Genomic DNA, 27,191 nt, shown 5'->3' with positions numbered 1-27,191 from the left:
TCCAGAGGGACACGCCAACTTCCGTAGGTCCAAGGCATATGGAGGATAACCGCGTATGGAGTGTGGGCTCCTCCAACTTCAAAACATACTGCATAAATTCTGCAATGATCAATAAGGATGGATATGAAATGTTTTAACAAGTTATGAAAGGCAAATCTTTTCCTTCCACTGCTATATGATGTAATAATGAATTGTACTTTTTGCTCTGCGGTGATTCCAAAACTGCCCAGGGGACAGAAAACGACCAGCACGAAGAATTGACAATCGTGAACCTGGAATAAATATAACATCAACAAAAATTTGCTTTGTTATTATACATTGTAAAAGAGCTTGCATATTTCAGTTGCACAAAAAGGGAACTGTGCCATTTTATTTTCATACACTGACCATTTAGTCTACATGAACGAACCTTCACTAGTTTGTTATAATTGTTTTTTTTTGGCAACAAATTATAAAGGAAATCTTAACATATGTTGCAAATTCTAGAATAGAAAAGGTGCTACTAGGTGTATCAACTGACATGTAAGTCATTGTTGGAACTATTTATCTGTCCCATTTGTAATAACATTTTCCTAAGGCGCATAACAGTTGAGTGTATCATAATAGAGTGTTGTTGTTTTAGGATGGCAACGGGGCGGGTCTGGACGGGTTAACCAAATCCATATTCATATACATATACATATCCATCGCCAAACCAATTATCCATCCACGAAAATATCCATGGATGCAAAACAATATCCACATACATATCCACCGGGTATCCGGGTATCCATGGATTATCCATATTCATGCAATATACATCATAATTCATAAACAATATATTCATCATCATATACATCAGCAGCATTGAACAACAACAAATAGCAGTTCAGGAGTGGTTAGCCAGGAGTGTGGGACTGAGGGAGAGGAGGGAGTTAGGTTTAGGGTTGAGTGGGAAGGGGACTATTTACATATGACTTGTATAGTTAACTAATGGACCAACATATCAGTAATTTATTTATTTTAATAAATACCGGATATCCATGGATATCCGTGGATCAAATGTGATATCCGTGTCCTGTTGTAATTGACTCATCAACATCGGATGAAACGAGCATGCGACTACACATAGCTTCACATGGCGGCAAAGCACACATGTGCCGAGCACGGCGGCGCCTGTGCTTATATCGAGGTTTCGCTAAAAGAGGACCAATGGAAGCTGGCGGAAACCACATGAGTACTTCCAACTTGCCAAAAGAACGCTATCAGGTAGGTTTTATGATGCAAGTATTAGATAAAGATGGCGTTCTGGCAAATTGGGTGCAGTAGCACCTGAGATGATATACATAATTTTGTTTGCCAAGCATTAAATTCAACTTTGGATAAAACATTTTGTGACATGGTTAGTCTGACATGCCGTATCCTTGTAGCAATGCAATTTTGTTCTACCCTAAACTCTTTTGATCGCTTGAAGCTTGATGAAGTTGAATAACCTCTTTTTTTTTATAGAATTCAAAGAACCAAGAGATGTTGTAGCAGCCACTCCTTCGATTACATCAGCAGTTGTCGAAAATCACGATGAGAAATCATAGAAACAATACCGGAATTGAATTCAATGGAGTGACGGACGAATCATTGACGGGAGGATAAAATGAAGAAGTGGAATGAAAGAAGAGCAAGAAAACCCATGAAAACTAGACTTGGTAAAATTGACCTTTACGCAAGCAAATACTACCTCTGTCTTCTCATAATCTTTTTTTCTTACATCTAAGAAAATTAATACGGAGTACCATTTCTTTTAAGAACTCTTTTATAATCTCCCTCATTCTAATCCCCCGGCCGTACTCCACTGCGACCCCACCGCGTCGGCCCCCTCTCTCGCCGTCCGGTCGACGCCAAGGCTCCCGACGAGCCGCCAACGGGCGACGACCATGGCGATCCGCCGCAGGCTCCTACCCGCCGCCGCCCTAGCCCTCCTCCTGCTCTTCGCCGCAGGCGCAGCGGCCGATGACGCCTCCAGCGACGACGCCGCTGGAGCCCCGCCGTCGCCCGGCTGCTCCAACAAGTTCCAGCTGGTAACAACGAGCCAATCTGACCTCCCACATTCACTCTATTCACCAGTTCCGCATTTCGGTGCTCGTGGTGATACGTCTCTCTAGGGTTGGTTTTACTTTATAGAGGTGCTACACGTTTTAGCTTTGGGGGATGAGATCTCGTTGACGCTGGGGGTCGTGATTCGTGAGTAAGTTTCTGCTGGGTAAACAGCGTGGAAGTAATCGAGCTGTAGGCTAGTAAAATTAGGGGTGTAATGATGGCGGAGCCAGGATTTGAAGTTCGCTGTTCAAGGTAAGAAGTTTGGAGGCTAGGTAATCTCTGCTTGATGGCTTGATGCCCATCTGCACCCAACCTTTCACGGTAGGCAAGCAACAACAGCAATAGCTCCTACCGTTTCAGTTCAGCACAACACAAATGTCAGCGTTAACATAAGTGAACCCTATTGTGAACTTAGCAGCAATTTCTTTTGTTTTGTACTATGATTAATAGCAAACGACTTATACGCGGCAGCAATTTTTTTTGTATATTTACTCTGTTATAACAGCAATGAACAAATCAACCCAATCTGATCAGGAGCAACCTAAAAACTTTCTCGGTTGTTACAATCCTTAGTAGATGCAAATACTAGAAAGAGCTGCAGGCATATCGCAGTTTGAAACGACAGCGGCACATCAAGAAAGAAGCAACCTAACAACTAGTGTGGATTGAATCCTCTGATTAAAAGAGAAACCAACACGCGGTCTGTTATAGTTCCCTGGTATGTTGGAGGAGGGTGAGGTAGCGGTTGGAACTAGGGGTTAGAGCATAGGGGATAACGTGACTCGTCCCCGGCTGTGATGGTAGATACTCTGAACTCTCAAGGTTGGTGCAATTTTCTCTATATAGTAGAGAGGGTGCACGAGCTGGAAAGCACATAGGATGCGAGCAATATGGAAAGAGAAGATAACTTCCTACTTGATATAGAATTATAGATTACTTTCTAAGATAGGATTTGGACTTTCTTGGCCCAAGGTCGCCGTGTGCCACCTTATCCTCATGCGTTGATGTGGTAACAGTCACCCTGCCGTGGGCTTGGACCTACAGCTGTACCAGGCCCGACCCTGGGCACGGGCAAACAGGGGCCCCGTCTGGGGCTCCGGAGCGACAGGGGCCCTGCCTGCCAGTGCATGCATGCATTGTTCTGCGTACGTGGTAGGTGCGTACAAATGCAGATATATTTAATAAAAAAATCAAGTTTAATTCCTTTAGTAGACTATCAGCATTCACCGCACAGACTAATTGATAGAGGCCGAACACAAACTAGCAGCTGTCTCTTTGGCACTCAATGATCTTCACATTGGGGAAATAAAACAAATATATATGTTGCAGACCAAAGGGCGGTAGCATTAAGTTACCATTATTGGCCTACTACTCATCTAAGTAGAAGCTAATATCACGGCTATGTATCTGCGGTCGGCCCACAAACCGGTCTTTGGCTCCAAAGCCATTGGCATTCCCTGCAACACATGGCATTCCCTATTTTTGTTACTCCCTCCGATCCATATTAATTGTCTCAAATTTGTCCAAATATGGATGTATCTATGCTTAAAAAGCGTCTAGATACATGTAATATTTCGACAATTAATATGGATCGGAGGGAGTAGTAATTTTCTATGAGATGTTTAAGCAGTGTGTTAAGCCTGAGCCTTTTTGTGTTTCGATTTGATAGTTTGATTTTTTATGAGAGGCGTGGTTGAACCACAACCAACTCCTTTTTGCTCTGATCTTTGTATTATTGTCCAAGAATATAATGTTGCCCTGATATTTGTGTCATTGTCTAGGCGTATGTCGTCTATGAACTATTACTGGTGGATAGATCTATCACCAATGTGTTTTTACCTAGCCATCGATCGGGGTTTGACCTCTAGGATCAACACGTCGTGCACGCGAGTAGATGAGTATATAGACTAGTCTGCAAAATCCATAAACTAAAACAATAGTAACAAAAGCCCCACAACGTGGTTTTGCCCTGGGCCCCTGTTATGCCAGGACTGGCCCTGAGCTGTACGTTTCTCCCCAGAAGGATCCTGTAATGAGATCAGCCTTCTGAACCCGCACGAGCCGAGGAATGGTAAGAAAGAAGTACCAGGATTAGATTAGATTAGATGAAAAGCAGCTGCCCTCTAATTAGTTTTTTTAAAGAGACCAGGTGAAGATGTCTCCTTAACTTTTTGGTTTAAGTGGATTAGTCATCGAGCCTGGTTGGATGAGGTTCACAACTATGTGTCCCCACCATTGCACCTTAGGAGACTTCTCTAGTTCCCTCCAATTCTAACCCAATAACACAAAACTCCCGTTTGGTTTTAGCAGAACTTATCTACTCCAAAATCTCAGAGGAGAACCAAAATCTCACAGGTCTTGGCAATTCTGCAAAACATGCTGTAGAAGTTCTGGATACAAGGGCAGCCTGCCATCCCTAGCCTACAACCCATGTCAGTTGAACTATTGGACACTATAACCTATAGGTGCCGTAACAAAAGTTAAGAACTAAACGAAAACTTAGATTTTGTACTGATTGACCCAAACTTTTAACTGGAAGCAAATTACTATTGCCCCTAGACCCTAGTGCTCCATTCTTTCTCATGGTCCAGATTTTTCTCCAGGTTAAGGTGAAGAATTGGGTGAATGGAACTGAAGGTACAACTGTTGTTGGACTAAGCGCAAGATTTGGAGCTTCCTTGCCTAGAAATGTTCATGAAGCTCAGAAAACGTTTTCCATGCTCGCAAATCCTCTTGACTGCTGTTCCAATTTGACATCAAAGGTTTGATTTTGACTCCGCTTGGTAACGAAGATTTCTAAAAGCATCATATAAACTAATCCTTGCTGCTGCAGGTAACAAATTCTATTGCTTTAGCGACACGTGGAGAATGTGCTTTCACAGCTAAAGCAAACAATGCACAGGCTGGTGGGGCAGCTGGTTTACTAGTTATAAATGACAGTGAAGGTATAAAAAAGGCAACCTGAAATATGTACATGTTTTTAAGCAAACGTGAAATTTATTATTGATGTCTTGTTGAAGCACATTAATATCTTGGGTAGGCATGCCAGATTCTTTTGCAGACAATAATTCGTTTGGTTAACTTCATGTTTTCAGAACTTTACAAGATGGTTTGCAGTGAGAATGACACTTCAATTGATGTGACAATACCGGTTGTAATGATACCACAGTCAGCAGGAAAGAATCTGAAGGATTTCTTGGATCAGGGAGCAATTGGTAAGTAAATTCCCATAATTTTCTGTATGTGGTAAACTTCAGTAATGTCTTCATTTCTTCTATATCGCTTCAGTGGTAGAGATTGGTTAGTTAAATATCTCTAATCTCTTATTTCTGCTTATACTCGTAACAATAGTTCATTTGCAATTTTGCAGACAATAATCCATCCATTTGTTTAACCCTGCTATAAACAAGTTTTTTTAATGTGGCAATTGAAGCTTAAAGCATGGAACACCTAAGATTCAGACTATTGCATTAAATTTGAACCTAAATTTATGAAGAAAATTATACTTAATGATATTATTAACACACTAAAGTATCTTTTTGTTTGCCCTAATTCATGGCTCAAATAAGTGAAATAGGGGACGGTGAGTGATCGGGATGAGAGAAAGATGATATTTTATTTGGTTGTGGGCCCCATGAAAATATGTGCTAAATACTGGAGAGAAAATGCAACCTTAGATCCTTGGTGCTTGTGTGATGTGTCATTTCCTGGCGCTGGTAGAGATCTTCACACACTGGATGCTCTTGTGTGCTTGTGAATCCATGCTTGTAAATTGTAAATTCTTGTGACTAACTTCTTACTGAAGGACTGTCTTTGGCTTGGTCACAGAACTTCTACAATTTTCTCATACAATGCTCATTTACTTAATAATCACCTTTGTACCACCGTGAATTGTGATTCCTATGTAAATTGTGTTTTCTTGAATGACTCATCTAAATCATGTATTCTTGTGAATCAATTTATGATAAGCCAGACTATGCATGATAATAAGAGAATGTTCTTTTGCTGTAGTTGAGGTGCAGCTATATTCGCCAAATCGTCCAGTTGTGGACCTTTCAGCATGCTTCTTGTGGATAATGGCTGTAGGAACCATAGTCTGCTCCTCACTCTGGAGTGAATTTGTTGCATGCGAGCAGGTTGATGAGCGTTATAATCAGCTGACGCGGAAGGTTCTGACTTTTGTACCTATCCAAACTATATGACACTTCATGCTATATCTTTTTATACTCATAGAGAATGCATTCAACATTTATAAGGTTACAATCAGCAACATTTTTTACTAAATCTGGTAAAGTTGCTCTAACTCAGGAACAGTGCTGTACCACTAACCATGAGTCATCAATAAGACTATGTAAATATAAGCTTGATATTTGATTTTATGCTATCTAGAGATTTTTTACCCTAACTTTACAGCATTTTTGCATTTATACAAAAACCCTATCTTGTTCTGTGGCATGTTTCTACTTATGAATTATTCTTCTAATTTATGTTTTATCTTGTTTGTGGCTAGTTCTCCACTTGGTTATATATTTTACTAACAATTTCTTCATTTCATACTAAACAGGATGGACCTAATTCTGGAACAAACTCCAGAGAAGACAAAGAAATCTTTGAAATCAGTGCCAAGGGAGCTGTTGTCTTTATTATAGTAGCTTCAGTTTTCCTTCTCCTCTTGTTCTACTTCATGTCATCTTGGTTCATCTGGCTGCTAATTGTGTTATTCTGCATTGGTGGTATTGAGGTATTTTTTCGTATGTTCTCGCTCTTTTGATCATAGGGCGTGATTATTTATACACATACTTGTTGCGGTGTTGGCTATTGAAGTGTTTATTTAGTTTAGCATGTTTCTGAGAGGTATTCAGTTCTGAGGTTGATTGTGGACTGTGTCTTGCAGGGTATGCATGTTTGCTTGGTGACTCTTATCTCTAGGTAACTTATGAATTTTTTATTAAGCAATCTTGTCAATGCTCTTTGTTTTATTTGTCTCATTGTCTGTGCCACATTTACAGGGTTTTCAAGGATTGTGGACAAAAGAGTGTGCAACTCCCATGTTTCGGGGAGGTCTTGGCCTTGTCTACTGGAATAGTACCATTCTGTACGGTCTTTGCTATTCTGTGGGCTGTTTATCGGCATTCTTCGTTTGCTTGGATAGGCCAAGACATCCTCGTAAGATGAATCTATAAAATTCTTTTGTGCTGTTGCTATGTTTTTTACCTCTAGGTGCTGCTTAGATGAGAGGTATTTTTTTTGCGAACTTTTGGTATTTAGCTCAAATTTAAAGTAAATACAAAATTCCTTAATGAAACACCCCTGTAGTTGTAGTTCTTGTACATTTTGGTTTAGTAGCAAGTGAAAGCATGCAGTTACACATCCTGTTGTAATGTTGCCACGGATCAAGTCAAAGTTCACATGATAGCATGATATAGAACTGGTTTTCTTAAGTTCCAGAGTTCAAAACATAATTACTTGAAACTAGCATGTTGGCATGTCCGAATTCAGTGCGGATGTGGTCCCATTTTCCTAGTGGGATCAGCTAAATGTGATTTCATTTTGTAATTTGCACATTGCAGTGAGGTTCCCTTGAAAAAATTAATCAGATGTTGGATTTTATGTGCGGAAATAGATTTAGGAACTGGGATCTTATTTTTGCAAAAACCTATGGTGTCAAAATCTCAGTTAATCCTTTTGGTTTAAGCTACATCCATCACTGGTTAGAGTGCCATTGGCGATGGGTTGAATAATGATTTATCTGATATGAATGCATATATTAGTTATGGAATGAACCCATTAGACCGTAAAGTGCCGCTGTGACGTTTATTTTCACATGTTTGTTTGATTCAACCATTGATGGGCCAGCAATGAAAGTTCGAAGCAAAATGTTGACAAGGTCATCTACGTTTCACACCCTCTATCTATTTGCTTGATTGACATGCAGTTTCTAAGCTTGATATTGTATTGATAAGGCATGCATGTTGTTCGAGAGTCACATTTTAAGTTCTTGAATAGTTTGTCTAAACTCTAAACAAGAGAACTAATTTTTTTTACCGACCTCTTTTGATAGTTTGATACCTGGGATGTTAAAATTCTTGGCATGCAATGTTTAAAAGGCTTGCTGGCTTGGACCTTTGCAAAATGAAATACTCGTACATATTATTCACCATGCATTCTATGTATTTCTCCCAGGGTATCTGCTTGATGATAACTGTGCTTCAGATGGCGCGCTTACCAAATATCAGGGTATTGTTATTTCTATTGGCACTAATCCTTTGATTGTCATCAATTACATGTATGAGAAGTATCTAAGGATGTATCTTTGCAGGTTGCATCAGCTCTTCTTAGTGCTGCATTTGTGTATGACATCTTCTGGGTCTTCATTTCACCTCTTTTATTCCATGAGAGTGTCATGATTGCAGTAAGTATAGTCTCGACCTCTTACCTTTATATCAAGACTTGCTGTCAGTTATGCTTTAATACATTACTTTGTACAATAGATTACAGTGTGCAGGTTTAGATATATGAAGATTGTTCTAGTTATATATAAAAAATCCATATTAAAAAAAAACCATAGCTATCTCAACTGCAAGCATTGCAAGTTTTATACTCCCACCGATCCATATTAATTTTCCTAAATCAGCAACAATTAATATGGATCTTAGGGAGTACCAAATTTGCCTTTATTAACGAAAAACTTGCACTTACCGGTTGCAAAATTCAACTGGTCATGAAATACTGATCTATGATTTATCTTAAATTGGTACATTCTCCAATTAAACACATAATACATTGTCATACGCCAATCTTTAACCTCTTGGTTTACAAATCATTTTGGTGTAAATGCAACTTGGTAGCAAACTAATAAGACTAGGACCTGGTCACTTAGCAAAACTTTAATTGGTTGCAACTAGTAATCAAAGGTGCAACTCAGCTCCTCTTTCTTGCTAATTGTCACTCTTCAGTCTTCACCCACCTGATGGTCTGAGGAGGCAGCCACCACCCACTTCGTTCTTCTCCTTCGCTTTAGGCATCTTGTTGTCCTTGGCTTGCCATTTGAATCCCCGGCCGGGTCACTTGAAGACCGATTATGGAACTTGCGAAGGTGGTCTGGAGGGACAGGCGGAGGGTGCAGAAGCTGGTGGAGGGGACGAGTTGCTGCTGTAGAAGGTAACGGCACTGGAGATGGTCAAGGTGCTCAGGGTTTGGAGAGCGCTCCATCCTGTGTGTGTGAGGATTTGTGCCGGAGAGTGCCATTGCTACCGCTTGATCGGTCACAGGTGGTTGCTGCAGCGGCGCTTAAAGATCTTGCGGCACGGACCGGTGGCATCCTCCCTGAGGCGGCGATCGGGAGTAGAAGGAGACCTTTGGAGAAGACGCTCTGCGACCTTAGGGCATAGGTCAGATCCTACTGGGACTTCTGTTTTCATGGGAAGCAACGGACCAGACCAGACCGCTTGCACCATTGCCCTTTGCACTTCACCTTTGGTAAAAAGAAGTTCAAGCACGGACATGTCATGACTAGTGATCCAAGGGAAGAAGGATCGAGAGTGTCTCCGTGCTGCACCGGAGTGCGTTGATGCACTTTGTAGTTAGAACCTATTAGTCATCAGCTCATGACTTTACACGTTACAGACTTTGTAGTTAAGCATGATGAGATATTGCATTGTTTGCTCATGCTCCAAACTATGGAGTTAAATGTTCAGTGTTATGATCTAATTTGGTCCTCTGATGATCCATATGAAATATTGATGTATTTTGGAGGAAAGTCACACACTTGAAAATTCAGTAACATGTCTAGAACATGTTCTTTGTGTGGTTTAGAATTTTACGATCGTAAGATTGTCTACAAAATGCCCATCTTAGTAGCCTAATTTTATTACTTTGTGTGTTGTGACTTGTGATTGAGTTTTTGTTACTTATCATTTCATTAAAACTTGCAGGTTGCACGTGGTGACAACTCAGGGGAAACAATTCCGATGCTCCTAAGGATACCTCGTTTCTTTGATCCATGGGGTGGCTATGACATGCTAGGCTTTGGTGACATTATTTTTCCCGGATTGCTCGTTGCGTTCAGCTACAGGTACTCTTTGTAATGTTATGGCTTTTCTTTTGATCCTTTACTTCGTTAGTTCAATAATGGGTAGACATGGAAGAAACATACTTAAATAGATTTCCTTTCATGCTAAACGCAATGAAGATCTTAAGACACATACTATTTGTTTTGAACCTTGATTCAGGATAAGCACCGTGCTGACCTGAAGATAGATTGAGATGAGAGAATATTTCGGAGATAATAGATTGGTTCTTGCACAATATAAGAATTGGTTCTTAAGACACAGGATTGCTTGTCTCAACATTGATACATGTTCGTGTCCTTGACCTTCGGTAGCAGAATATAAGAACTCCTAACATAACTTGGACCCTTCACCTTTTCTTACACAATAAGAACCTCCTAAATATTATACTCCTGACTGGTTTGGAGTATAGTTTAAAAAACCACGACAGACCGGTGGTTCAGTATTAATTCTGTTCAAGAAAACGGATCGGCATCAAATTCATGGTTGGACCAGATACGTTCCAACCACCCCACATGCTCGGGTGGTGTATGTGCTAATATTTGGCCAAAAATTAGAGGTGTTATGGTTCTTGACCTGTTCTACTGGAGCTTTACTCCACTACACCTAATTAACACTCCTTGATGGTTGTTGTGTTTGCATACTCCTAGTTTGCTTCTATATAACCATGGTCTGACCAGTGGATCCACCGGTTGAACCAACGCACCAACTGCACTACCATCTTGATGACAAGGTCTTGTTTCAAAAACTATTGTTCGGAGGCATGTCTTGGGTGAGTAGGTTGTAGCTGTTTTGTTTGGCTGCAAGCATGCTGTATCCGCACTCGGCAACATTCCTGTCCAAAACCATCAATGTTAGTGGAAATGATCAGATCATCGAGTATAATAATACTCCATACGCAGCGTTCTTCTACACTGCGACACCTGCTATAATACCCACACACAGTCCCTGTATTGCTTTTAAACAACAATGAAAATTTGAGGAATTCTACACCATGGCGAGATGTCGACTTTTGTAATGGAGGGGGGAGGTGGTCATTACCTGTTAACACTTGGTTGTGTAATCTTTATTCATTTGTTGAATTTGATTTTGTCTTCGTCCTTTCTAAACAATACATCACTTTGATAACCTATGCAGGTTTGACAGGGCAGGTAAAAAAGGTGTCTTAAATGGATATTTTCTGTGGCTGACCGTAGGATATGCTGTTGGTAAGTGCTCCATTCATCCTGTTGTCTATTTTATTTGTGTTGATCAGTTAGGAATGTAGGATATGCTGTTGGTAAGTGCTTGATTCATCTTGTTCTCTATTATATTTGAGTTGATCAGTTAGATGTTAGCATTCAATGTCGTGTCTTCTGTTGTATTGCTCGTGTTCATTGTTCAGTTATGTAATTATCTTGAACAGTTATTTAACTGTGAACTATATCTGGGTACCAGAAGAAAGATGGATCTTGATGGCCATAGTGTCCGGAACTATTTTGAACTAGTGTAGGCAATAATTTGTGTAGATTTTTTGCAATAATAGTTGCTGTGGACCAACCCTACTGTTGTCAGGCTATGACTGCCATCGTCGTAACCCCAAGGTGCGAGAATTTCTATGAGTCCGCCTAGATAATAATTACCCAGAGTCCCCCACAACCCCACTTGAGCATAAAAGCCCGTCTAAGTCATCCATTCTCTCCTCCTGTGACCTAGTACCGACATTTGAAGCAAGTGCAACGTGAAACCACAGTTTTATAATTTTTGTACGTAATCACAATTACTATGGCAGTATGTCACATCTCACTCATACCAGATATTTTTTTACATAACCACAACTGACTTAGCAAACTGACACGTCAACACACACGTAAGCTCCCATGTGGCGTGTAGTAGCCACACAAGCCTATCCAGTAACTGCCTCGCATGCGCATCTCTGGGCGAACCGGATTGCACCACCACCTGGAGCAGCACCAATTACATGGCTCCATTTTACCCATCCCCAAGTCATTGCTGCATTTTGTTTTGCCGCCTACTTCGAGCTCGATCAAAAGCATAGATGGCCGCTCTGTTTAGATGAGGACCAGAAAAGGCTCCCGGTAGAACAGAGGGAAACCGTGGTGGATGGTGACCATGTTACATCTGCCATGTCGACCAGTTCTCCGTAGTACGGTCACATGGATCAGAGACAAAATTGGGCAGGATTGGGTATGGTGTTGTATATTTATACTCTGAAAGTCGTGGTTAAGTGAAAGAATTTTTTTTTGTGGACTATGTTTCATTAGTTGTCTGTAGTGTAATTTACTCTTTTAATAGAGAATTGAAATCTACACACTTTTGCTCATGCAGGCCTTTTCCTTACATATCTTGCGCTTTTCTTGATGGATGGGCACGGTCAACCAGCGTTGCTGTACCTAGTTCCATGCACACTAGGTAAGTATATATGCGTGTCTTTGGTGCCCCATCCTGGTTTCATCCTTGATCCCTTTCTATACCACTGCAATTAGCGCGATTGATGCTTATTCCATTTTTCATACCAGGGCTTATAGTTGTGCTTGGTTGGATAAGAGGTGAACTGCCTCTCCTATGGAACTACGGAAGATCAGAAAATTTAGTGGAAGAAGTTTGATCTGGCTAGAGTTTGTGTCCAAATGCCGATGACATCCTTGGATCTAATTAATGGATGAATTGAACGTGAAAACTGTGTACATGTCTGAAAACTTTGATGCAATAGTATTACTTCTGTAGTAAATAGCTCATCAGTGATGTGCAAGATTTGTTATTCAGGGGTCATGCACTGTACTGACAAGGTATTTGGCTCACAATTTTTTTCCTAATATCAGATTACAGTACCGTCTAAACCTAAAGCGTGTTGGGTTCTAATCACTTCGCACGTAGTCTATTTCTTATGCATCTAGTTTGTTCGTTGCCACAACTGTGGTTTACTATGGTCTACATGTCACTGACTATTTTTGCGAAACCTTGTCACATCTATATTTTCCATTTTGTTTGCCGCACTATTGAGAACAATTTGCCTGTACTTAGGTATCTATCTAACCAAACATGTATAGTAAGGTTCATGCATTTGGACTGTGAATCTTTCTTTTGACGCTTGGGATTTATTGAATAGAAGGAAAGGCGCAACTGAGCATAGCCAACTCCAGTAAGTCTTCATGACAACCATCTGCACATCGCCATATGGCAGCAAAGTAATACACATGTACATGCATGACATCAACTTATCTGATTGACCATACACAAATTTACCAAGCTACTCTCAACAATTTTTTCTTTCTGTCCCTGCATTTTCGGAACAGCATTGCCTGACATGAATGCTTAACCTGGAGCTCAGCACAAACCACGAACCAGCTGCTGCGTCTCTTCAGATCATGCCAGGTTTCCTCAGCAACTTCTTTACATAGCAAAGGACATCCCATACATTTGGTGGTAAGGGCTAGTCCTCTGCTCGTCGAGCGTGAGCATCGAGGGGTCCTCATTGTCGCCTGATGCCTCCCACCTGGCCAGATAGCCGTCCCAGGAAGAGCTGACGAGCGTCGGGCGGTAAGGATGCCAAGTGCAGTCTCTGATAATTGATCCGTGCCATGAGAGCTTTTTGATGACCTCCCCGGTAACCTGTAACAGCAGCAGGTACAGAATAAGGTATCAGAGATGAACTTTACAGGTAGCCAAGTATCTGAATGTCTGCAAGCACTGTAGTTAGACAGGCTATAAGCTGTAAAATATGAGAAGATTGGATATACATACCACATCATAGATATAGACAGACTCGTCACTGGATCCCGTGTATATGTACCTCTGACCCGTGCTGCAACAAATAACGCAACATGAAAAAGAAAACCAGATTAGTGTGAAAAAGAAAACCACAAGAAGCGCATGAGAGTGACGTGTATTTGCACACCATCGATGTTAATTTTAATGCATTATGGACAATACAGTGGCATCTTCATAAGTTCACCATCAAGTGGCTATAAACTTTAGCTACCAAGGTTGCCTGGAACCTTGAAATGACATAACTAAAATACTTGTCAACCAGGTGTTTCACATGACAATCAACATTTCTAGGAGAGCTAGTAGAGCATCAACGTTGCAAAATAAACTTAGCTCAGAATGGTCTCAAGTATAGCACAACCGGAACTGCTCATCACTATGAATTGGACCCAAGTTAGCTGAGAAGACCCTGTGATCAGCCTATGCTATCATGCACAACTTCTTGCTGTCCAAGATCCCTCGCAACTTACAAGTGAGTGCTTTGAAGGCGTAAGTACCAAAGTCAAGACTACCAAACATGCCATGTTGACCTCACAGCATCAACAGTAGCTGGAGTGCAATGCCAGCTTGATGGACAAAGAGGAACAGCCAACAACAGCAAGGGGCATTGTAGTGTGTCATTAACCATTTATGTAACGAGATAGAAAAAACTAATAAATAGGGGAGAGGCCCTGTGGAATCTTCTATATCTAAGTAGAAGCAACCCACTACTAGATTTCTCTAAACATGCAAGCATGCCACATCATCATATAATTAATATGTTCACACCTATTTAGTAGAGAACTCATATTTTGCACATGCATGCATGTTACTTCCATCAAGCTATCCCCACTAAGTGAAAAATGTACAATTTCATTATATTTTTCAAAATACTCTTTGTGTTAACTATAAATTTCCGCAACAACGTGCGGGGTATCATCTAGTTTAATCAAGGTAGAGGAAATAATGAAATGCTAGAATTCGCTCCAGAAAGGAGTCAAACAATGGTTGGCAAGGTCACCCCACAATGACCATAACTGAGTTATTGCTCAATTCTCATTTATGTCAAGGGAAGGGAAGAATGAGATAAATCCAACAATCCAAACTCAAGCCCATCATGGATTTTTGTTTCTCAGGCAAACACATAGGCTTGTAAGATGTCTCTTTCATTTCTATTATTGCATCGAGACACAATGCTTTTTCGTTTTCTCGAAGAAATGAAGTCCATATCATAGGTAAACCCGACAATCCAGCTTGATGTGCTAATAACGTTTCCAGTAATATTACAAGTCTTGCTAAATTATTCATTCCTAACCTGTGCACTGGTGAGAAGTAACAGCGGATAAGTGTCCGCAGAACTGAATGACCCCTGTATGTGGCCAGAGACTGATCATTTGGATGCTTATAGTATCTGGCATTTGATGGGAATGACATCCATCTGTAGTCCCAATCATATAATCTTGGTGGACGTCTGCAAAAAAAGGTAGCTAATTGAACAATATACAAAATTGGGAAAAACATTCTTAATAGAATGCATGGCTGTAAAACAAAAAACATTACCCTTCTACGGTGGAGGACATCTTCCTAACATCCCAAAGTTTAATAGTCTGATCCTTGCAGTTCGAGATTAAATAACGCCCATCGCCACGGCTATCAATACATGTAATTCCATCTAAGTGACCTGTCAATACACCTGCTGGTTTTTCTCTTACAAGGCAACGCCTGTCCCACACCTAAGGGTTATGAGTATAGTCAGGCTAATGCAAGACTGGATAAAAGGATGACGAATATATAAAGGATTGTTCTAAGAGGCACGTCACTTGATTTAGCAGAATCTAAACAATATGCACTCTGACTCCATTCTTCCATTTTTAGAGCCATCTTATGCCTTTTGTATTAATTCCAGTTAGGCAGTTATATTTATTATATACAAAGTCTATGCTATTCTGTTCTCTGTTAGATAAACTAGATGGTCATATTGAAGTAAGACCCCAACAGACAGAAGTAAAACAGCAATCTAGAGAAATTAACAAGACTACTAACCTTACAGTGATTATCATCACTTCCAGAGTATAACACATTACCGCTTTCATCAGCGAAGGTCACCGTGTTGACATCAGCCTTACAGAACCAATGGAGAAAAACATGAGATCGCAGAAAACAAAGTATTGCATTTTTTTCTAACACAACACCTAGAGTAGTTGCTGGTCCAAATCTAACGCCTCCAGCCATTCTATAATCTAACTTATACTGTTCCGCATGAGGATGGTTCTAGCATGTACACCATCAGGTACATCATTCACATCTATCTGATCTTGATTTTTCGCAAGTGTTCTTATGAAAGGTATTAAAATATTATGTTTTTAACACAATGTACTGATGTTAATGGCAACATGGCATGTTGATCCGGTGGTTAGTCTCAGAGATCCGTACACGTTCCATATTCCCATAACCAGACTACCTCAAACCTGGAATACATTACCATCCTTTTGATATGTTGATATGATCTGACAGAAGAATGAGAACTCATCTGCAAAAGCTGTTGTTTCGCCTTGTTTTCTTATGTTTCCCCCAAAGTGTTTCATCAATACAAAACCATGGGCCCACTTGAAACTTCTCAAAAGAATGTCACAAAAATCTCAAGGTATCTGATAAAGTTTTGCGATGCAAGCCCTGAGATATAGCTTTTTTTTTTCAAAAAATTAGGTGATCGTGATTTAATTTGAGACAATCAATTGTTCTAATTTGAGACAACATGATGTAGAAGGAACAAAAGAAAATAAAACAGTCAGATAAGTGGTTGAAAGTTGAAACAAAACACACATCGCAAATTGGATCCTATACCTCATGAGCACGGATGCGGACTGATACTTTATTGGCTCCAAGATCATAGACATATATTGAGCTATCATTATTCCCAACAACAACTTCTCGACCATCTTTTGAAAACTTTACAGAGAATATCCCAAAAGAGTATTCGTCGTCATCACAGAACTCCAAACCTTCGTGAATTTCCTGCAGAAAAATAAGAATTCTGAAACATCGACTACAAGAACAACAGAGGCGTTTTATGAATACGACACGAGCATACAGCTCATAGTTTCAGAGTATAGAGCATACAGTGACATTAGCATCCGAATCCCTTCCAGCACTCTGCACATTTACAATGTGAACAATAGGCGACAAACTGGAATAGGCCTGTGAAGGATTGAAGGGAATTAAGTAAAAATGAAAAAAAAAGTGTATAATACAACTTGATTAAATTCAGCAACCAATTACCGTAAAAAAGAACTCAGAGCACACACCACAAGGGATCATTTTCCAGAAAACAAGAGTGAGTATTGCGTGTAAATTTGATTTAATATTGAACTTAAAAATGGTAACCAAACTAACAGACCTTGAAATCGACTAATTAAGAAAATTCTACTAATAAAATATTAGAAGCAACTGTAACTGGCCCTGTTTGGCATTGTGGTGGCATTTCAGAGGCTTTTTATTTTTGGAGATTGTAAGGAATTGAACGCATTCTTTCGAAGTCATAACAACAAAATGATTCCGTGTAAAGACTCCGCTAACAAACTAAATTTCACAGTAGAACAAATCAATGTAAGCTGGCCCTTATTCAGTTCATTTTCACATTACTTCCGTATAACTAGAGGTGTAGTAACTTCTATGAAGTGAGAAGGAAAATATCCTAAGGATGATAACTACAGATAGAGCTGGCTTGACAGTTATAAAAATGAATGGCTATGGATCACCATTCAGGAAGGCAGGCCATTCTGAACACTGCTTGTCATGTAACACATTCTGAAGATCCGTAGTTGAGATGACAAATTGATGTTGTAGAATAAATAGCAGAGAAAAGATTCCTTAAGATAAGACAATCTTTTGAGGAAATTAATCATTCCCTTAAAAAGCGAAATTCATCCTAATTCCAACACATTTTTGATAAATCTAAAACATGTAATAGCTAGATGCACTATATAACTATGTTGCACAATGACCTAACCAAAAACAACTGGAAATGGATTGTTGCATAGAAACCTTTTGTTTTAACAGTAGGATTGTTGCATAGGAACTAAACCCTCAGAGCAAATAAATGTCAGTACTACAGTTACCAGCAGCCCCCCATGGCCAGTAGCTCCAGTGGCTGTAGAATAGGCATAGCAGCAGTTTTTTCTCTATTTCTTTCTTTGTTCTTGTTCCTTTGCCTTCGGTTTTGGCTTGGTCTTTTGGTTAGCTCTAGGCCTTGGCTAGCTTAGGTGTTGGTGTTTGGTTGCCGTTAGCTTTGGCTTTGTAGTTTGTTGCACGGCACTCTTCTAATACAAAATGACATGCGTTTACACGTGTGTTCGAGAACAAAAAAATAGTTACCAGCAGCAGTCAACAGAATCAGTGTCTCCTCCAAACAATCTTAGTTAGCACTAATTTTATATATGTGCCGGAACGAACTAGCAGGCAAAATAATTTTAGATCCAACAAGATAGAAATCGATGCAAAACAGACTTACAAGGTATCGCTGGTCAGGCGAGAGAGCAATATCTGAAACGGTCCACCGCATACTTCTGCAGCTTATATTCTTATGAACCTTCCACCCTTTGTCGACATCGTAAACTCTGATGCGGCTTCCCTTATCATCAAATTTACGTTACAGAGAAACATTAGCCAACAATTATACAACTTCTCTATCGGCAAGTTTCATGAACAAAACTAAGAAACTCCCACGAGTCCTTTTACATACACACTTTGAGAAGAAGCAAAATCACCTACCCGAAACCCAGCGACGAGCAACGAGCCATCGCTAGAGAACTGCGAGACGTACGCCTCGCTATCCATGTCTTCCACGCACCACGGGCCTTTCGCCGGGAGGTGTTTCCCGGCGGCGTAAGCGCGGTCGGCCTGAGAGAACCCGCCGCCCCCCGAGCGGCCGGACTCCCTCGCCGACAGCATCTCGAAAGCCGAGACGGCCCTCTTCTTCCGGCCGGCACGGTGCATGGCAGCGCGAGTGCGGGGACACGGCTCCGATCGGATCCTGGTGAGATGGGACACGTCCTCATCGATGGTGAACGGCTCGTGCTCACGCTCCACCTCCCTGCCCAGCAGCCGCCTCCCCCGCAACCTGGATGGCGCTGCCATTATTAATCCCCCAGCGTCAACACCTACCAAAACAACATAAGAATTTGCTTGTCAACACCGGCCTGGTAGCAGAATTCGCGCCCGCGAATACACCAAGTTTCAGGGAGCAGATCAAATTGAGGTAAAATCAACAAGACCCCTCACAGAATTCAAAAGGTTTAGCCTGATTAGGCGGCGTTCCCGAGGCTAGCAAGGCAGGGTTTTGCTCTACCCTGAAACCTCTCTCCCAGGCAGCAACAACGAACCAAACAAATCGAGAGAGCAAAAATACAGAACGATTTGCAAAGAGCTGCTGCGCCTCGTTCAATCACACGAGCTGAGCGGGGAATCGCGGAAGCAGTAGTGCCCGGGGATGGATAGACGGATTGGGGTTTCAGCGGAGCAGCGGGCGGAGAAGAGGAAGCGGAAGAGGGAAGGAGACTGGTCACTGGTGGTGAATCGGGAATTCGGGACATTGTCAGGGAGGGATCCGGTTGGGATCTCGGAGAAATGGGGAGGGCTTTTCTGCAAATCTCGATCCACCGTGTTCCGCGCTTCTGGTTTCACTGACGCGTGGGCCCCGGCGCGTGGGTGGTGTCCCCGCTGACGTGTGCGCGCGGGCTCCGCGGGAGGGAGCGCGCGGGCGAGGAGCCGGACGCGTGGCTGCTTCTGCTGTCGTGACTTGGCTGACGGAAACGTAGTCTACTGAGAATCCGTGTTTCTTCTGTGAAAGCGGATATATGGAATACGCTTTCCTGGGTGTTGAGTGTTGACGAGAGGTGGTTTTGTCCTGAAGTAGATCCAACGGCGAGCACGAACCCCCTTCCCATCTCCTCCCCCGCCGGCGACCACCACCCCCACCGGAGGGAGCTGGCCAGCGAGAGCCGCCGCGTCGCCTCGCGGCCCCATTTCGCGGTAGCTTCTCTCCTCCCCCGACCGCCACCCGCGGGCCCCGCCCGGGTTTGCCCTTTCTCTCAGTCGTTCCACGATGAGCGGCGGCATCCCGTGGAAGCGGCTGGAGCTCGCCGTGCTGTGCGTCTACGCGCTGGTGTTCTACGCCGACCTGATCCGGAGGTCGCTCCGCCTCTCCCATGGTACCCAACATTCTCCCCCTTTCGCCGACTCTTCCATTAATATCTCAGTGCTGTTTGTGGCATCACTTTCTTTCTTGACCCGCAGATTACTCCGGGAGACTGTACGGCCTACGAGCAGGATCACTCGCTGGCCATCTGAACGTGTGCAAAGTTTTGCCCGCCTGTTTTTTTTTTATTTGCCAGACTTCTAGTTTACCTCAAGGGTTATGAGCTGCCGGTCTGATTTCCTTGTCTGATGTTTGCAGGACTTGTCTGATGCGCAATGGAGGAATTTTCGTGGGAACTTGCCTGTTCTTACTGTTGTAATGGGTGCATTTATGATTGTGGCGAATGGGTTGCGCTATGGCTATAGCTTGAAGGGCAGAGGTGCCTCTTTGTCGTGGCTTATACTGTCACTGAGCTATTTGTGCTATCTACATGGTGCTTGGTAGGGGACCAACCAATCTTGGTTTTCTTCTTTTTCTTTATGGTATATCTAACTTATTTACGTATGTGGCAGTGTTGGTTTCATTCTTGTAATAGCATGGATTAATTACGCCATAGTGAAGGTCAGTTCTGACATGTTTGATCAAAATTAATGTTCTGATTGTCGTCTTATATTTATTTTCTTCTGTTGTCTGTATAATGGTAGTACTTTATGAAACAAATATACATAGAGGAATCTGGTCTGCTACTAATTTCACTAACTGAAATCCTCGTGAACCATTGTAAGTAAAAGGCACAATTTGTGTCTTGAGTTGTCAACGTTTTGTAGAAACCGTGTCTAGGAACAATACTTGTTTGGCACGGCAGTGTATGTCTTTAGTCATGTTTCATTCGCAAACATAAACATATTAACCAGAACAGTTACAACAACCAAGGATTGAATAGTCAAGAGATTGAACATGGTGAAAAGGAAGTGAAGCTGATGCCTGATCTGTTATGTGAGTCTATATCATTTACCAGTAAGTGGCATCATCATTCATCAGTTGAAAACTTGAAATCAATCATATGGGCTGCAGCGTCCAAATTTATTTTGTCTTTTCTTTTGTAATTTTGATCAATGAGTATTTGATGAGTCAACTAGTCTACATTAAGAATGGTCGGAACCAACATGGAAATAACATTTATCATTTACTTTCTGAAGTATCAAGTCATTTGATCTCCTGATGTTAACAAAATTAGCCAATTTTTGTTTTGTAGTTATTTGCTCGATATAAGTATTGCACTGGCCTCATATGGTGCTTCAACTTAGGTATTCTTATACTTAACCGAGTCTATGAAGGCTACTCATTCTCATTGTTCGGGTGAGATTTTTATGCTGCTATACTGCATCTTGCACTTTCTCTTAGTAAGACTCCTTAGCATTTAGTTTTTGATGATATTATATTTATACAAACAGGGAAAAACTGGCTTTTCTTGATAACTATCGGGGTACATTCCGATGGCACATATGCTTCAATTTTGGTACGTTTCTCATGTCATGTCAGAATATGTTGATAGATTCTTCTGTTGATGCTTACTGTATAGAAATGTAGAACTACTTTCTCTTGAAATTATTAGGAGGTCATAGAAGACTTATATTCAGGAGCATTTTGTGTGTGTTTAATTGCGAAAGTGCATAAAAATAGTGCATGTAGATCTCATCTAAAGACATGATGTCGGACGTGTTAACCCGTAGATTATTATCACATGAACTGTGCTAAATTATAATTCTTTGTAGGAACAGATTCCCAAAATTTTATGAATGTCATAATAGAACCATGAGGCAGTAAACTGAAGTTACCGAAGTACATGGTACTTTGCTTTGTCAACTCAATTGACACGGTTTACTTATGCTTGCTTTTGGGGGATCAAATAGTATAGAACTGGACTACCTCACTGTCCTGATTACATTATGCTTGTTCCAGCTTTCAAGTTGCAGTAGGCTTTATCCGGCTATCACTACAGTTCCTTCAGATATATAGTTCACCGTAGTGTTCATGATGATCTTTTGTACTTCTTCTGTGTCTTCTAATTTCTCTAGACTGTTGATGTATTTATTATTGTCTGATTTGTTGTGTTTATGCCCTTTTCCATCTCATGTGACAGTTGTATTACGGATGATTAGCTTCGGATGTGATTACTGCTGGACGCTTTGTTCTTCTCATTTTGATCACAAGGTACTATGTTGAACATCTTAATTTCATGTTTCACGCTATGCATATTTAAGTGTTTCACACTATGTAAATGTAAGTGTTGCATACATCAGATGCTTTGAGATACATAGAGATAGGCAGAAACACAACAAGTCGAGGGCAATATTACTGTACATTGTTATTGCAGTAGCAAAACTGATTACTTAAATGTACAAGGAATTACTGTAGAACTATCTGACATAAACATATGCGCTACAAACCAAATGATATTTATCCACGGCTCTCTTGGATGCCTATGCCCCTTTATTTTGTTTTTGGCCATACTTGGAACATATTTATATTCCCGGCATGCCATCATCTTCCTTTTGCAAAGAACACTATCTTGACATATACTGGATTATGTTGACATGATTTGCTCTTGGTAAAGAAACACATGCAGAAATGTGAAGTTTGCTATTCTGGCAAGACATGCTACTTTGCTTTGCAGGTACTTCACTACTCCAGTTTATGTCGTACCAGTTCAGCTATTGTTATCCAACTGATGTGCAGTGTGGCACTGATAGATGACACATGAAAGAATGAAACTAGTAATTTTATTTAGAGATGTTGATAATTTCCTAGCAAGAATGAATGGTTAATATTCTGTTGGCATGAGGTTGATCTGTTGTCTACTGGCAGATGAAATATAAACCTTCTCGGTACCTGTAAAGCAGGTCTTGCCATTACTGTGTCTTTTCTCATGGTCTACTCTTCTACTCCCTCCATCCCAAAATAAGTGTCGTGAATTTGTATAAGATCTTGTACAAATGCACGACAGTTATTTTGGGACAGAGGGAGTATATTATATAAGCCACACCTACACAGAGTGAGCTAATATTTATTCTTTGTATCTGGTGATAAGATTTTGCATTGTTCCTGGCAGGAGAAAGGGCTAAGTATTGAAAAATACACATTCCTAACATATTTATGCTACTTGACATACGCTCCCCTCTATATTGCTGGACCTGTTGTAAGCTACAATGCGTTTGCAGCTCAGGTTGGTCTTTTCTCTAGGTAGTTCTTTTGTTGCAGCTGATTTGTCTCATTTAAATTTCAAGCTGAAAACAGCAGAAGAAGTGCTTTGATGAATGATATTTGACTGTGAATTATGCTTTATAAAAGAAATATAGTTTGTCGCACTAGATTCTTTGTGTACAGAGTCAAAATAATACATAATAATTTGTACCATTCAGGATAAAGATATGTATAATCCTTATCACAGACCATCAGTCTTGCCTCTTATGAATTCTTATTCAGTAGGAATCTAGGTTATTGTATAGCATGTCATGTCTGCTCATTTGAAAATTCAGCTTCAGAAGAAATGTGAAATACATTTGCAATTGAGAGTTGAATGAATCTTAAAAATCAACAATGAATCGTCAATGGGAATTTGTCTTGTCCAGTTTGTATCTGAGTTCAGGTCTCATTTCGCTTTTATTTTGAGAAATATCTTTCCACGCTGATTTTAAGTGATTTCAGATTGTGCTGAGCGACTTTACAAACTGTGTTGCAGAACTCGATAGAAGAATTTGCACTGTGTTTCAAATAGTTTGTTCAATATTTGGTACTTCAGAAATCCCCCAGTTACATATACTAACCTGTTCTTTATGTAGCGACCTTGCAGTTAGATGTACCTCAGAAAAACTATTCAGTTGGGCAGATATGTTGTTATGGACTGAGGTGGATCCTAAATTTCCTTCTAATGGAAGCCATGACACACTTTTTTCACTACAACGCCTTTGTAGTCAGGTACTTCTGTTTATACATATTATTGATCTTTTCCTATGATTATCATTAGTTTTCTGAAATTTGAATTAAGTACTCTGATGACAGCCGATTATGGCGGCAGTTGACACCATTTGAGATCTTCATCATTAGTTATGGGGTAAGATTATATACATGTTGCAATTGATATTCATCACTTATTACAGTGAGCGTGTAACGTTTGATATTTTCACTTGTGCTCATTTTTTCTGTTTTTAATGAACTCCTCATTACTTGAGTGGCCTGCATTTAAGTTGCCATTTACCACAAACCTATCTGAATGTTCATGGGCAGACGAGTCACGCCCAACATGATTTATCTGAGCTCAGATCCGGCGAGAAGCGTGAAAAATCCAGGCAAAGTAAAACAATAATTTAGATAATATTTAGGGAAAAGCAAATGTGCATGCAAAGGGTGGGTGCTTGGTTTAGGGTTTAGGTACCTGTGCACTTTACAAAATCTCAAAAGGTTCATAGATTTGATGTTGAACTTGTGAACCTGCTAAAAAAACATGCAAAATATGATCAAATTTGTCATGTACAAGAAATCAAATCGTTGCTATTGCACTAAATCAATAATAAGTTGAACGTTTTGTATTTTTTTGTGCAGAATATATTTGATCATATTTTCTATAAGTTGTTTTGAGAACTTCTCAAAGCACCGACCGCTTTAATGTGCAAAATCCATTCTCGTTTGTCTATTGACTGTATTCAGAACAATGAGATTTTCAGATAGGTTCTCCCTTTTCAAGGCCAGTCTTTCCTGATGCGTCCTACCTTTTCCAAGGTGGGCCTTTCTAGGCCCTTTCCTGGATCCTGAATCAGAATTTGAACAGGAGTAATTTGAATAGGTGTACCAACATTGAATTTTCATTTTCAAAGTTGTTTGCGTAGTGACACCACTACATCACCTGATTATCCACTTCCACAATTTCTGATGTGTCTATTCTTTGCTAACACGCTGGAGCTCCTATGCAGGTCTTAAACTTTATGTGGTTGAAATTCTTCCTTATTTGGCGCTACTTCAGGTTCTGGTCACTGGTAATACGACATTGAAATTGTGTACTCAATATGTTCCAACATTCCATTGTGCAGTCTTGCGTTCTTCCTCTTGTAGTGCTAATGGCCAGTTTGCTGTATGTCGTGATAAAATTGCTTCACTATGTCCTTTTTGCTTGAAATGTTCTTCTTTTTTGTGCTGAAACTCAGGTGATCTAAAAATAAGATTTAACACACAGCATTTTATTTCAGGTAGGAGGAGTGGAGACACCTGAAAACATGCCTAGGTGTATAAATAATTGTCATGACCTGGAGAGTTTCTGGAAAAGCTGGCATGCTTCTTTTAACAGATGGTTGGTCAGGTCTGTGTAAAAGTAGGTGGTTTAAGTAATATGGAACTTTTCTGTGCTACCAAGAGTGGTCGCCTATGTCCTGGATGTTACTGAACTACGTCTTGCTAGCATTTTTTCAGTCTATTTTCTCGTCATTCATAGCAACATTGTGCTTGAATAAAAGTACATATGGTAATGGGATCTATATAAGGATTAAGAATCTTGTCTACTACTTAAGTAAAAGTACATAAAAGTTTGAATATGGCTATTGCTCATCACATGATTATTGAACCCCATGACCCATAGATGGAGCTCTAGAATTGTTATATGTCTCTACAGAGGTGCATTTGCTTATCTATCTCAAAGTGCAACTTCCGCTTATCTATCTCACTTGTTGCAGGTACTTGTACATACCTCTTGGTGGGTCTCGAAGAAAGCTACTTAGTATTTGGATTGTATTCACATTCGTAGCAGTCTGGCATGACCTGGAATGGTAGTTTCTATATAAACTACAATCAATCTCCTTAAGATTTCCAAATATAGGGGTTGTGAACTCTGTGACTTACATCATCCGTTTGGTTGTGCCCTGATAAACAGGAAACTTATTTCATGGGCTTGGTTAACATGCTTATTTTTTGTCCCTGAAATATTGATCAAATCTTTATCCAACAACTTCCAGGTAATTTGCATATTATAGCGTTTATTTTCTGCATCAAGTTTCATTCTTGCTAGACGTCCAATGGCAATTTTACATTGTTAGTAAGTAATATTTCCAAAATAATAAAAATTCTGCAGGCAAAAAGTGCCCTTGGACTGTTCATTCAACGTGAGCTCAGTGCAATTGCTGGCGCGGTGACAATCAGCTGCCTTATGGTACTTGTCTGATTATACATCTTAGTGCATGACTAAATGTATCATGTTATTTCCTTTTTGTGGCATAGCTGTAGAATACAAAATAATCAACAGCAAATGGCCAAGAAAAGGACTTGTAAATCGAATAATTCATGTAGCTGTAGAGTACTTTCAAGTTTTCCCCTTCTTAGCTGAACACTGGATTAGTCAGATTATTACCTTGGTTGTAAGCAAAGTGCTGCTCCTAACATGTTGCATACATACAGGTGGCAAACCTTGTCGGCTACGTTGTAGGGCCCTCGGGCATTAAGATTCTGATCTCGCAGATGGCCCAGAAGGACGGTTAGTCGAATGTTCACATCCATTACTTGTAACAAAATTTCAGTGAGTGAAGTTTATACAAACTCTAGCTGATACATGCTTCCTTGCTGCAGCCCTGCCAGCCCTTGCTTTAATATTCACTACATTCTACGTCGGCGTCAAGGTGACTAGCTATCTCCTAACAATCTTTTTAAACATTGGAAAAGGGATCTTTTCCTCATTGTTGGTGATTTTCTTTGCAGCTTATGTTTCATATACGTGATGCTGGAAAGAAACATGGGTCACAGACAAGTTAGAAGAACAAGTATCCAGTTTTTACTGGTATATACTCAGGCTTGACAATGACAGGCTTCCACCATTTTTCTTTGCTGGGTTTATTTGACGCAATCGAAATGATCCTGTAGGCGATCTTGGATTCGATCTCTGTAGGCTAGGGCAGATTTGTTAGCGTGATGATGTTTTTTTTTAAAGATAATGTTTTGTTACTATCTTGGTTCGTCTGATGGCCTGATGATGATACCATGGAGCATATGCTTGTTGAGTTGTGACGATGATTTGCATTATAGTATTGCTTCAATGCCTACATTTGGCACTCACTGTGTTGCGGTCGAAGGCAAACAGTGTTTCTATTGTGGTTTTTCTGTCACTCCCAGCCAATACAACAGCTGGT

General features: G+C 40.5%; 3 protein-coding genes across 4 annotated transcripts; 2 read left to right on the top strand and 1 right to left on the bottom strand.

Moving 5' to 3' along the window:
- Positions 1-1,812: 1,812 nt before the first annotated feature.
- LOC100834003 (signal peptide peptidase-like 2) lies at positions 1,813-12,963 on the top strand. The gene is made up of 14 exons (XM_003568912.4): positions 1,813-2,054; positions 4,677-4,835; positions 4,907-5,018; positions 5,169-5,288; positions 6,085-6,242; positions 6,638-6,814; positions 6,968-7,002; positions 7,083-7,239; positions 8,257-8,310; positions 8,393-8,485; positions 10,008-10,147; positions 11,280-11,350; positions 12,471-12,554; positions 12,662-12,963. The coding sequence occupies exons 1-14, from the start codon at positions 1,911-1,913 to the stop codon at positions 12,748-12,750; spliced, it is 1,593 nt and encodes a 530-aa protein (XP_003568960.1). The 5' UTR covers positions 1,813-1,910; the 3' UTR covers positions 12,751-12,963.
- A 257-nt stretch (positions 12,964-13,220) lies between these two features.
- LOC100844162 (LEC14B homolog) lies at positions 13,221-19,505 on the bottom strand. Of its 2 annotated transcripts, XM_003566531.4 has the most exons (10): positions 19,170-19,505; positions 18,660-19,048; positions 18,400-18,519; positions 17,010-17,087; positions 16,734-16,904; positions 15,933-16,010; positions 15,450-15,622; positions 15,205-15,360; positions 13,887-13,947; positions 13,221-13,754 (listed from the first exon to the last, which is right to left on the bottom strand). In XM_003566531.4, the coding sequence occupies exons 2-10, from the start codon at positions 19,023-19,025 to the stop codon at positions 13,536-13,538; spliced, it is 1,422 nt and encodes a 473-aa protein (XP_003566579.1). In that variant the 5' UTR covers positions 19,026-19,048; positions 19,170-19,505; the 3' UTR covers positions 13,221-13,535. The 2 variants fall into 2 exon arrangements, with proteins under 2 accessions (XP_003566579.1, XP_010231729.1); XM_010233427.3 differs by lacking the exon at positions 19,170-19,505 and having other exon boundaries at positions 18,400-18,514; positions 18,660-18,796.
- Positions 19,506-19,788: 283 nt separating this feature from the next.
- On the top strand, positions 19,789-27,104 carry LOC100843862 (glycerol uptake protein 1). Its single transcript, XM_003566530.4, has 19 exons — positions 19,789-20,098; positions 20,184-20,239; positions 20,344-20,525; positions 20,598-20,646; positions 21,281-21,384; positions 21,480-21,544; positions 22,169-22,239; positions 22,643-22,702; positions 23,138-23,251; positions 23,879-24,003; positions 24,088-24,139; positions 24,996-25,058; positions 25,269-25,378; positions 25,749-25,841; positions 25,946-26,027; positions 26,144-26,221; positions 26,467-26,542; positions 26,635-26,684; positions 26,764-27,104. Exons 1-19 carry the CDS (start codon positions 19,993-19,995, stop codon positions 26,815-26,817), a joined length of 1,590 nt encoding a protein of 529 aa, XP_003566578.1. The 5' UTR covers positions 19,789-19,992; the 3' UTR covers positions 26,818-27,104.
- Positions 27,105-27,191: the final 87 nt, after the last annotated feature.

Source organism: Brachypodium distachyon, chromosome 2, assembly GCF_000005505.3.
Source record: "Brachypodium distachyon strain Bd21 chromosome 2, Brachypodium_distachyon_v3.0, whole genome shotgun sequence".
Lineage (NCBI taxonomy): Eukaryota > Viridiplantae > Streptophyta > Magnoliopsida > Poales > Poaceae > Brachypodium > Brachypodium distachyon.
The sequence above is the reverse complement of the archived record's forward strand: the minus strand, read 5'-3'. Positions and strand labels throughout refer to the sequence as shown.

Excerpts from the sequence above, each read along its gene's own strand:
- LOC100834003 (XM_003568912.4), top strand. The coding sequence starts at position 1,911 with ATGGCGATCCGCCGCAGGCTCCTACCCGCCGCCGCCCTAGCCCTCCTC. Across the intron at positions 6,815-6,967 it reads TCTGCATTGGTGGTATTGAG|GGTATGCATGTTTGCTTGGT; the intron begins GTATTTTTTCGT and ends TGTGTCTTGCAG. Across the intron at positions 10,148-11,279 it reads CTCGTTGCGTTCAGCTACAG|GTTTGACAGGGCAGGTAAAA; the intron begins GTACTCTTTGTA and ends TAACCTATGCAG.
- LOC100844162 (XM_003566531.4), bottom strand. The coding sequence starts at position 19,025 with ATGGCAGCGCCATCCAGGTTGCGGGGGAGGCGGCTGCTGGGCAGGGAG. Across the intron at positions 16,905-17,009 it reads ATTCGGATGCTAATGTCACT|GAAATTCACGAAGGTTTGGA; the intron begins GTATGCTCTATA and ends ATTTTTCTGCAG. Across the intron at positions 13,948-15,204 it reads TACTTCTCACCAGTGCACAG|CACGGGTCAGAGGTACATAT; the intron begins GTTAGGAATGAA and ends TATTTGTTGCAG.
- LOC100843862 (XM_003566530.4), top strand. The coding sequence starts at position 19,993 with ATGAGCGGCGGCATCCCGTGGAAGCGGCTGGAGCTCGCCGTGCTGTGC. Across the intron at positions 20,647-21,280 it reads TTAATTACGCCATAGTGAAG|TTATTTGCTCGATATAAGTA; the intron begins GTCAGTTCTGAC and ends TTTGTTTTGTAG. Across the intron at positions 24,004-24,087 it reads TACAACGCCTTTGTAGTCAG|CCGATTATGGCGGCAGTTGA; the intron begins GTACTTCTGTTT and ends CTCTGATGACAG.